Raw genomic sequence first — 12,161 nt, 5'->3', positions numbered from 1 at the left:
ACTGAACTACTGATTTTCAGTTGATGCTTTTAACATGTTTCTATGGTTACTTTCCAAGGTCGCATCAGAGAAGCCTGAACAGCAGTTCAGGAAGACAAAAGGCATTTTGCATCTTTCACCATATTAAATAATTTATGAAAGTTAAGGCATCCTCAAGGAAAAAAAATCATAAAAGAATAGGTTCTGAGGTTATTTTCTTTGCAACAGTTTGAAGCACAGCAAAATCAATATCTCTACAAAAGCTTTCAAGATGGGACTATTTGACTAATGTTCCATATGGTACAAAATGCTAAAGAACACATTCTAAGTTTAGATCTATAGGCACAAGCCTACATGAACTGCATGAATGGACTTTAAAGCAAAATGTGGACATCTAATTTGCTGCCAGCAGCTTCATCTTTTAAATCAGGCACTGAGGCATTGTCTCAGTATACAACCTTTAAAAGATGCAAAAATAAAACTGAAAAAAATGAAGTAAAACCAGTAAAGACAAGCTTCATTATTTCCACCATTTCTTATTCAAAGCCACACAGATTTCATCTGTCCACTAAAATGTTACAAATTTTGACTAGTATAATGAAAGCTTGTACATAAAATATCTGAATTCTCTGCCTACCACTACACTAGATCAGAGCTTATTGGAACTAATTGAAGTGTCTAAGGCTTGGAACAAAAACACATTAGTCATTTAGTGGTTGTGCTAATATTGCTATGCCTTTCCTGCAGTTTCATTAGATACAAACTGCTTCAATACCCTAATCATATGCTCAGTCACAGCACAATCAGGACACAGAGTACTGACAAGCTGTCCCACCATGCCTAAAGCTGATAAGGTGTCTGCTCTATGAGTAACCTCAATTATTGACTGTATTTTATGGTCAATCTAATGACCAAATGCTTATCAGTGAACCATCAGGTGCCTGTAATAGGATAGTGACCCTTAGTTTATATGTACCATTACTGCTCATTAGTGAATAATTAGATTCTTTAATCCAAATTCACAGGCATTAAAATATGATGGAATATCCTGACTCCAGTAAAAGACAACTATGCTTATTTTAACTCTTCAGATGTTCAATTACATTACTCAGAGATTGTATATTTTGTTAAGAAAATCTGCTTTCAAAAAGCATATCATGTGCAATGTTTTATATCATGCCTAAATTGACACAGCTTTTCCAAACATGCAGGAGGATGATGAGAGAGGAAAGATAATGGGTGTGATTCACCACTGTGATTCCCTGGATTTATTATTTTAAATGGTTTTAATTCTGCAAAGCCCAGCAACATCGCAAATAATTTAGAAACCTGAAAACTAGTGAGTGCTATGTTTGGAAGATTAACTTTTCAAACCAAAGCAGGTGGATACAAGGGAAAGGAGTTTCAACTATACAGTTATTTCCCTATTTCAAAGGCAGCAGTCCCACAGCAGCAAATGCAAACCAATTTGAAAAGATCAACATCAAACAAGGTGAGAATTTCAGAAGAGGGACTTAATGCAGTTTGTCTTCTGCTCAGTGCTGCTCAGGGTTGCTAGCTTAGATACCTATTTTCTTCTAAACAGTTTTGATTCCTCCTCACTGCCCTGTCACTGCTCAAATCTTCCTTCGAGCTTGTGCACCGAGGGCAGGTAAAAACACCACAAACACCACCCCCCCACCCAGCTGCACAGCCACTGCTGCCACCACTGTCACCAGCACGGAAACGGCACGTTAATGGTGACAGCTTCGATTTATTGGGGGTCTGGATTCTTCTCCCAAGGGAGTGGTATTTTCTCTTTTGTCACAGAGCCCATTAACCTCGTCCCAAGTGCATGCCCATTCTCCTCCTTGCTGCCCTTCTCCTGCCTGATTTTTTTCACCATTTCCTGTCTTCCCCCCATGTTCGCGTGACAAGAAACCCCAACTTTGCTATAAAGCTTTATAACAAAATATGCCAATATTTACTTAGCTGCAAGCACAGCCCACAGAAGGGTCCTACAACTATCTCACATATTTTCCCTTAGTAATATAAAGTTTGTTCAGGTTCCTTATACAAAAAACCCACCTGGAAACAGGTGTAAAGTGCAGAGCACTAGGCAAGGCACAGTTCATGCCCCACCAAGGGACAAAGCCAGCTGCATTCTTCTTAAATCTGAAGAATGCAAGAATAAACTTCTCTTGAAATGTAAGGGTGAACTGGAAGTCTCTTCACAGGCATCCATAAGCTGTGCTTTTTGCCCTGGCTCTCTCGTTCTGCCAGTGACCTACTGAGAATCTCCATTTTCTGCTAAATCCTCTGGTAACACAACCACTGAGTAATGTCTGGCAATTTGCTTGCATGACACAGTCAGATGTTAATCAAAGCCTTCCTCCTTCTGTGACAGATCACAGTGAGGAAAAAAGCTTAAAACTGATTTAATTTCTTAATACGCTTCTGTCTGCTGTCTTTAATATTTGGCTTTGATTTTGAATACTTAGTGCTTCTCTGCATTTCTTGGTAATGAATAAAATACTTTTTTTTTTTTTTAAGCAGAACATAATTAAGCTTGAAGAAATTAAATATGACATTCAAATGAGAAAGAGCTTTGGATGAATATGTAGATTTGGGCTGCACATATTAAAAAATCAGTGCATTCCCTGCAAAGAATATCTTAAAGATACTCATTTTAACCATGGGGACCTCTTATGCCCAGGTATCCTTTTTGTGGCATCTCTTAGCTAAACTTTTCCAAGTGAGGACATGAACTCTCTGTCCTGTCTTCAGAGTTTGTGACCTTACAAATACAAAACTGATTCTCATCAAGGAACAAACTGGAGTAAAAAACCAAACCAACAAATCCAGCATGGATCTCCCTTCCCAGGCACAAAACAGTCCACAAGCAAGAGTATAAGGGTGTTATTTCAGCAAACAGAAACTCCAGTTTTAATGTGAAAAAGGCATTTTTATGTGGCCAGGAAACCATGTCCCAACCAAAAAGTTGGTTGTGCTAGGACCTGTACAAACACAGTGAATGCTGTTTCATGAAAAATAAGATTGGAATACTTTATTAATGTGGGAAAAAAAAAAAAAACGTATCTAGTGTTGCTGTGGCTCAGGAAATCACAGATGCAGTTTCCACAAGCACCCTATGAAGTCTTTTTCTTCCAAAGTAACTAACCCTGCACCCAAATACAGTGAACATTAACATGTAGGCATATTTTTGCCTAGAAATTTTATTCCTAAGGCAAAACAGCCCTTTTAACAAGCCAAAGTTTCAACCACAGCATCTCTTGCAAAAGGAGGACGTAAACAGTTGAAGGTCCTCAGAAGACTTGGTCAAAGAGAGGCCAATGGCTTCCAAAAATTAAATATATGTGTGTCTGTGTGACTATCGATATATTAACTGCATTTATTCCAGTAGAGAACAAAACAAAATCTGCCAGGCTCTGCATAACATGAGTAACACACTGGCCTTGCTATGAAGTTCAGATTTCAAGTGGCTGAGGAGTTTCAGTACAGAAAAAAAATCAGCAAATACAATGAATGGGGACTACAGCATGACACTTCAGCCATGACTCTTCTTTCATCTCCAGGTGCTTCTGGAGAGAGGATTAGCTGAACAGACAGATGAAGGAGGGAGAAGTGAATGCTGCCGCAAGAGTCAAGGCAGGGATGACCTTCCTCAACAAGCTCAAGGCTGGATGGTGCAAAGGGAAGGAGACAGGAGTGGGAGAGTTGAAGCAAAGGAGCCTGAGTGCCAATTTACTGAACAAAACCCCCCAAAGTGGGGATATCCTAATATCTGTGGTTCCTGGATAAGCCATTTCTGCCAGTATCTGTATCATCTCTCACTCACCCTTGAAGATTTCTTCCTCTTCCCTTCCCCTCCTGCTGAGAAAACTGCATGGCTTGAGGGTGGAGGACTCAGCATGGAGACTTTGATCCATTAAGGTCCCAATGGCAGAAGAGTCAAAAGAGAAGGAATAACAGAAACCTCTCCTGAGGTTATTCCCAAAGTTGGGGGAGCAGCCTGGCCATGCCCTTGTACCCATCTGAGAGTCTGCTCAACCTATCTACAAGTGCCAGGGACCAATGATGGATCTCTCTCCCCCACAAAATCATTGTGAGATATTCTTTTTCTTGTGTTTCAACAAGAACAGAATAAGAAACAGAAGTGCTTTGTGCACAAAAATTTCCATCAGCTTTGTCCATCAGTTGAAAAATTCAAGAGAATCAATTTTGAATATAGGAAACATGGGTAGGGAATAAGCAATGTACTAATGGGGTTTTAAAATGTTTTAGCTAGCACAGAGCTGCTAAAGCTATAAAATTCTGATTCACTCAAGACAAAGACAGATTCATGAGAAGCAATTAGGGCCTGATCCAACATACAGTGATGTCATTTGCAGTCTTGCTGCTGACTTCAAGAATCTTTGAATTAAGTCAATGACACTCACTTCACAATAAAAACAGAACTGAGTTTTGCTGACCAGTGACAAAAGCATCACTGAGAGAAAATATTTTGGGTCTTATTTTATACTATTAGACACTGATTTCTTTGTTTCAAGGAAGGTATTTTATTTTCTGGCTTCCCCAGTGAAAGAGAAAAATCTTTGCATTTTCTTATGACATACAAATTAACACTGAAATAAATCCAAAGTAGATTAAGCTAAAATCATACCCACAATATGAAATACAGTAACAAAAGCTGTGCTCCATCCCATCTAAATACTTTGGAAAGGATGCATCTGTCCTTGCTTAGGCAACTAAACAAGAAAAGAGATGTCTGAGCTTCTCCCTTTACCTTTCTTTTCCATTCCCACTGATTATTTCAGATACCTGTGTTTGAATGAAACAAATCATCCTCTGCAGGCCACCACTGCTCTGTGTTCATTTAAACCCTCAGCACAGAGACAATCCCCTAACTTGCACACAGTGCTCTTGGGGCAGTCATTTCCCAACCTCCAGTGTACAGACAGACTGTGACACTCAGGCATTTGACATTTCAAATCATTGTACCACATTCTTTTAAAAAAACAGAACTTTGAAAGTCAAGCTCATTCTGAGGTCAGATTGTAACTTATAGTAAACATAATTTATTTAATGGTATAACACATCTTAAAGACCAATGAAAAGGAAACAATACAATTACCATTGTAATTACATTCTACGAGGGATTCTCAATGCATAAATTTTACTTTAGTGCCATTCATAGACATACGCTTTTCAATATTGTCTCAAAATATGTTCAGCTCAGAATTAAAAAAGGAGTTGGAATGCAAGTACAAAGCCCTGAGTTTTGTTGTTTTAAGTACCATCTGCTTGACAGTGTATTACATTTAATCAACATTGCTAATTACAACAAACATCCAAACAAAACTAACATTTTTTATAAGACACCAGAACAGGGAAAAAAAAAAAAAAAAAGATTGTTGTGGGCTATTGCTAAAAGAACGTCAAACTGCTTTAACTGTTTCTACCAACCATGGAAAAACTTTTATTGGGACATACAGGCCATGCTACTGCATAAAAAATACCTTTTTTAAATCTAGATCTGAGAGAAAAAAAACTTGTTACTTCAGCTTTTGCCCCAAGGAAACCTACAGAACAGCAGACTTGTGGTGAAGAGGGTCATTAAGGACTAGAAAAAGCCCAACACAGGTTTCCTTGGGTTTTTGGCCATTAAGGACTAGACAAAGCCCAACACGCGTTTCCTTGGGTTTTTGGCCATTAAGGACTAGACAAAGCCCAACACAGGTTTCCTTGGGTTTTTGGTCAATAGAGGTTCCAGGTCTCCAGAGAGAGAATCGGGGTGTCCCCATCCCATCCCTGCTCTCCAGCGGCAGCAGAAAGCCACAGCCATGACCAAGGCACCAACTCCACCCCTCAGCAACCAGCACCTTGGCAAAGTCTGAATAACATTTCCCAGCTGTCTGAGGACCCACGAGCAGTTGTGGAAAGCAGGAAAAGAGGAACTACCTTATGAAGAAGGAAGCAGCAGCCGAGGTACCTGCCGAGACCGCGGCCGGAGCCACCGCGCTCTGGGGCGCCGCCGGGCCCGCGGGGTCGGAGCTGGGCTGCCCTGGGCCGAGCTGAGCACTGGGAACATCTCGGCCACTTTCTGCTGCTGCTTCTCCCTGATAAAAATAAAAACATATGCACAGGTTAGCACACTTCAATACATGGCCAGGACGGGGAAAAATTCCACACAGCGCTTCCAAAGCGACTCTTTGCGAGGGTGAAGGCGAAGATCAGCGGAAGGTGGGGAGTGATACAGGTGGACAAGTGTACCACAGGAGGTTCAGCAACAGAGAAAGTAAAAACCATGACCAGAGTGGAGGAGCAGAAAAACATAGAACCTTTGTGAGGAGTAATGCACAGTTAAACAGTTTGACAGGCATGAAGAAATGCAAAACGATAAGCAGAACCCTTTTGTCTTACAGTGCTATTTGGGAGCAAGCAGAACTGTTTATCTGGCTCAGTTATGACTGTCAAGAATTATTTCTCAGTGGCACATCACCTACAAGACCTATCTGTTTAAGAGGAACTAACCAAACAGTCACACTTGTAATATGTTTCCACATGAATAACCCCAAGAACTAAATAAAAGAAAATTGATTTTTTTAGAAAAATATATACAGCCCTGTTTTTCAGTATTATTTTTCTTAGCGGCACAACTGTACAGCACTTTTCTCCTGCAAACCATTCTAGTGGAAGAACAGGAGAGACTGGAGATGCATCTTCTCCAGCATAGAGCATTTGCAATGTCTGAGACACAGTTTGGAAGGAGGTAATTGTTTTGAGATTTTGTCAAAATTTCAGACATCTGTATTGTGAAATTGTGTCAGGTTTATATCTTTATGTTTAAGCCACTAACTCTTTCAAGTACTGAGTTCAATTAAGCTCCATCAGTCAAATGCTCATTGACAGTGCTGGGAAGGCTCCTTTTCGGAAGAACCTGCTCTCTGTCTGGGAGTCCTGAGGATTTAATTAAAGATGACACCACAATAAATATTTGTCAAAAGAGTTAATTGCTTCATGTATGATAATATATGATGTTTCTGTCATCTGAAATACTACTTTGACATTTCCAGCTAATTAGCTAAAACAGATTCCAGGAAAGGAGACAGCCTTGTAATGAAGCGCAAGCACAATTAGGTACTTCCTAGGATGCCACCAAATTTTAAATTTTGAGCTGCCATAGATCATGTTTTACAACTATAGATATGCAGACATGGCAATGGGGCACTCCCAGTTACATACACACCCTCAATTTTCTCATACACTGACAATACAAATAGAGATTTTCTCATGAGAACTGAGGCAACCTGGTTATTAGGTACCAAGGAAAAAAACTTTGCCAACCAAGTAATGCTCAACTGGTGCATGAAAGCCTGTCCGGAGTTTCATCTGGACTCATTCCTATAGGTTGAGTGCTGTATTCCCAGTTCCTAACAAAGTCAAGAAGAAAAAAGTGTACCCAGCTCTTTTGAAGGTCTGTTCTTTCAAGATCAGTACTATTATCAGTATTATGGAGTGGCTGAGTAATGCTTTAGCATAGAGTGCTACACCTAAAAAAGGACTTTTATAGAGCTGACCAAAGAGATCTGAGGCTGAGACACAAAATTCATTCATGCAGATTGACTTAATCCTAGTGAAGCTACTCATGCTAGAAGCCAACCTGGAAACTTTGAACGGCCCTCTGCAAAACCCTTCACTTTGTAATACAGGAATCTCATGAGATCAGATTTCTCTGTGATGAAAACAGAAAGACCAAGCACTGCTAGAGATTAAGACAGGCACAAAAGAAATGGTGTGGAAGGAAAAAGTACTTTAAAAAAGGAGTTTGTCTGTCCATCCTATCCATGATCTACTGGCAATGACAGCCAGGAACAGAGAAGCTTGGAAAAGGATCAGATCCACTCGTGGTTAATTGCTTATAACTAAGTGATGGAGTAATGAACCCTGAGGGGGTCGATGAAGCAGGTATTTGATCATTAATGCACTGAAGCAACAAATGTGCGGTCTTGACCTGTACCAGTCACAGAAAGAATATGGCACGTGGAACAACATGCAGGTGGGTAAAATCCAGCATGACATCTGAAATTCAGAGTTACGTGAACTGGCACAAAGTGCTGACAGCAAGATGAGCTTATACGGCTTCAGTAATTTACAAAGTAAAAAAATCTACACCACAGCCTCTGGAGGCAGCACATGGAGCCCACAGAGGGGCACAGCAGGGACTGTGGCCCACATGCTCAGTGACAGTGGCAGGGTGGCCAGCAAGAGGAGGACCCAACCTGCAATCCCTGGCAGGAGAACATCTGTGTCTGAAACGTGCCCAGGTTCTGTCAGGGACACAACCATAACCCTCTGCCACAGAAACTGCTGTCTCAGATTCAAAATTACAGGCTCAAGTCGAATTCCCAAGACAAATTTTTTCACTCACTTTCAACAAGGGTTATACTAGACAAGAGACCTTGACATAAAGAAAATTGTGTTCAAGCAACATTTTGAAAAAAAGACAGGAAGAGCAACAGGTTTCTAACCAATCACACTAATTAATGTATAATCTAAATGATGGTATGAGCTAAAGCTAAATATGAAATCTTTAGAGTTAGCACAAAACTTCATTGCATTTTACAGCAAAGTGTAATAGACTTGTAAGAACTGACTGGAATCTGTTAATAGATCAATTCCTGTAAAAGCTATTCGCATTTAAAAATATAAGCCATGTGTAACACACATTCCTTTTACACCACTTTTTTATTTCTATGAGAAGTTAAAAGCCTACATTTCTAAGAGACTGATGATTGTGGACATATCAGGCATGTAACTTGAAATACCCAAATCAAACCTGATATTTCAGATGGCAGATGGTTAATATGCTTTCCAAAGCAACGTATCTAAGTTGAATAAATTGCTATTCCCACATTAAACACATTTGAAAACTCATACTGTAATTTCTTTTTCTGTAAGTTTTATTCTGAATTTTGTGCGAACATAAAAAGAGGATGAGGGGAAGCCAATAAGAAGGCACTGATTCTTGTAAAGGAACAAAAAGTGAAGGTATACAAGATAAAACTATCAGAAGACTACTGCAGAAGACACCCCATATAATTTTTATTGTCTTCAACTACCCAATTAATATTAAACACAGAGGTAACATCAGTTTTGCTGCAGGATGAGAAGTTGAAAAACAACAAAAGTTCTTCCAAGTTTAGGATTCATTTCAAGGACTGTTTGCACCATCCAAAGGTGACAGGATTTTCCAGCACAGCCACATGCAGCTCTCTCTGAGAAGTTACCTCCTCAGGTGATGAGGAAGGCTCAGGTATGAGGAAATTTGTCAGGTCCAGGTCATTTACCCTGAGGCAAGAAAACTAAAGGCAACTAATGGGACCCTCCTGGGCCTGGACACTCCAGTGTGCCTCACCACAAAAAAAGAAAGGGGAATTTATTTTTTTTTTTAAACTAAATGCACCTCCCTCATCTCAACAAATATTTTTTCTGAGGACTGTGTGTGGAAAACAGAATTTTTTAGAGGAATTTGAGCAACTTTTGACTTTTCCAAGTATTCAACTCAGCACAGAGAGAAGGCTCCAGACTGCAGCTGAGAGGGAGCTGTGCTTCTCCATCTAATGAATTTTCATAAATCATTAATGATCAAATATAGAAAGCACAACCTTGTCACTACAAAATGTTACTGACTACACTGAATATTTAAAATGTCATAGGGCTCCACATCCAGAGAGTAATGTTTGTTTCAATTTTCTATGAAAATATTTGCTGGACAAAAGCCATTGGAAAAAACCAAAAACCCTTTGGAAAGATGCTGACCTCAAAAGGAAGGATTTCCAAAACTGCTCTATAGGACCCCTTCCCTCCACTCCGTCCAAAGCCACATGAAAATTGGCACCAGTAAGAGCACAGCAAGGATGACATTTGAAAATGTCACACCAAGCATTCTGCACGTGCAGGAATGAGCAATGTCTTGGTGCTTCGTGTCACTGCCTGTGCCATGGACAGGAGGGCTTTGGGTCCAGGGCCCAGCACCCATCCTGAGGACATGGGGCAAGTCAGCCACACTGCAGTCCCAGCTGGCAGCATCCACACACACAGCTGAAGCTGGCAGGGACACAACAAGCAGGTACAGCATGAGCTGATCCCAGCTGAGAGGGCCAAATGCCAGGGGCAAGGGCAGCATGAGATGGAGGTGACCTGGCATCCCCAGGCTGTGGTGGTGGAAGTGTCCTGGGCAGAAGAGGGGCACCCCTGCCCCATCCCTGATTCCCAGCACACGAGCTCACTGCTGTGACTAGGTGGCAGGAAACATCTGCTCAGGCTGAAGCAAGTCAGACTAGTCCAAAATTACACTATAAAGAAGTTGGCCCCAGATGAAATTTCCAGATCCACAGGACTTTGTCTGGCCATTACCATCCAAAGGACAATTACAACTCTAACAAGCTCTTTACACATTTGAAGTGCAGAGCCAAAAACTAAGCCATAATGTTTCCAGTTTTCTGAATATTTCCATTCTCTGGACATTGACCTTTGTTCAGAGAATGTCCAGGAATCCAAAAACGCCAAACGAGGTCTCTGAAATGCATGCAAAATATGTGTCTGGTGACAGGAAAGGAAAACACAGGACTATAAAAACCTATAAAAATAGATCAGTCCCAGGATAATACTGTCATGGCAGAAGAAAACCAGAAGGTTGGATAGAGCTACAAAAGAGTATTGAGAACAGAATCACTAATGAGGGAATGAAGAAAATTACATGAGCCTCTATGAATCTAACACACATCTGTTTATCAGAATCACAACTGAATGTAATTTATTTTAATTCAAAAAAATTGGTCCCATAATGAAAGCATTTAACAGGGCAGTGCAGGTGAAGCACTAAGTGCTCTGGGACAGCCTGAATCTGTACTGGTGATTTTTTCCCCCTAATTTTTTCTAACTTTTTTTACCCGTTTCTGACTAGCAGGCAGACAGAGGATTTTTAGAATTTGCTCTAACTTCCTATTTTCCCCTTTCTGCCTAGAACATCACAGTCAATTAAACTGTAACAACTGCCTGATGTAACGATTTTGCAAAATATTAAGCCTACTGTTTATATATGATAAAACAATAATTTTCCACCTAAATGATTCATGTAAAAAAAGGCTCTTATGACCTACTAGCACTGACTGGAACAAATGTGACGTAAATGTGGAGCTGGGTAATGCTCACACTATAAACCCTTCTTTCCCATAAGCGTGGGCAAGTCCTGCATGCATCTCCTGTGAGAGAAGTCTCCTCCTGACTGACGAGCACCACATAAAGTTAACAGGGCAGCATATGCCAGGCTGAACTGAAACGTGTTCTGGATAAACTTTTTACTGCCACTTGGCATTGCTTCTGCCAGGGCTCATTACAAAATAAGCAGGGCATTTTATAACTACAATACACTGCTGCAGTCATTTATAACCTGCAGCTGGGATGTGGTAACAGGAATGCCTCAACCTGTAGTTTCAGACTTTTATATTCATCTCATGTTCAAAGTAAATCAATTGCAAAGCATGATGTCCCTTCTCTCAAAGAAGGTTTTTCAGCTACAAGAGTTGCTAATGCCTGGCTTATGATCAATCTCTGAAGATGAGGCAGAAGGAGAAAAATTATAGAGAAGGAGAATTAAATAGAAAGAGGAGGCCCATCTGCTGTCACAGACTGGAAAGTAATATAGGCAATCCAAAGGCAACTCCGGAGCACTTGCTTTTTGAAATAATTAAAGCAGGTTTAAGGTTTGGATCTTTACCACCAAGAATCATTAGCAGCCTGTGCTCCATGAAGAAAGGAGATAACATTTTGGGCAGGGCACACACCCAGCTTCATCGAGCACAGGCATCCTTGGCAGTACCAGGATGGAGAATCAGTAGCTTCTCCCTTCTGACTAAGGATTTTATTTCAATCTGACCCAGATCTCTCCTAAACCATGCTACCTGGTCCTTGAAAAATTTATTAGGTTCTGAGCAGGCCTCAATCTACAAAATGAAAGGTCATTCTTCCTTCCTTCAGATTGAGAATGTGGGCAATCCCTGCAGGCAAGGCTCTGCTAGTGGAAAGATGTCAGCAGGCAGTGACAGAACAATTCCTTCACATTTCAGCCATTCAGGACACCCATACCAAAGACACCGCAAGAAATGCTCTTTTTTCTT

At 40.6% G+C, this 12,161-nt stretch overlaps 1 protein-coding gene across 1 annotated transcript in view; it reads right to left on the bottom strand.

Annotated features, from left to right (window-relative positions):
* The window catches only part of KIF26A (kinesin family member 26A), a 94,693-nt gene that overhangs the window by 41,075 nt on the left and 41,457 nt on the right, over positions 1–12,161 (bottom strand). Inside the window, exon 3 of the mRNA XM_058806600.1 lies at positions 5,941–6,098. Within this exon, the coding sequence (XP_058662583.1) occupies positions 5,941–6,098 (158 nt within the window). The remainder of the gene's footprint in view (positions 1–5,940; positions 6,099–12,161) is intronic.

Source organism: Ammospiza caudacuta, chromosome 6, assembly GCF_027887145.1.
Source record: "Ammospiza caudacuta isolate bAmmCau1 chromosome 6, bAmmCau1.pri, whole genome shotgun sequence".
Lineage (NCBI taxonomy): Eukaryota > Metazoa > Chordata > Aves > Passeriformes > Passerellidae > Ammospiza > Ammospiza caudacuta.
The sequence above is the reverse complement of the archived record's forward strand: the minus strand, read 5'-3'. Positions and strand labels throughout refer to the sequence as shown.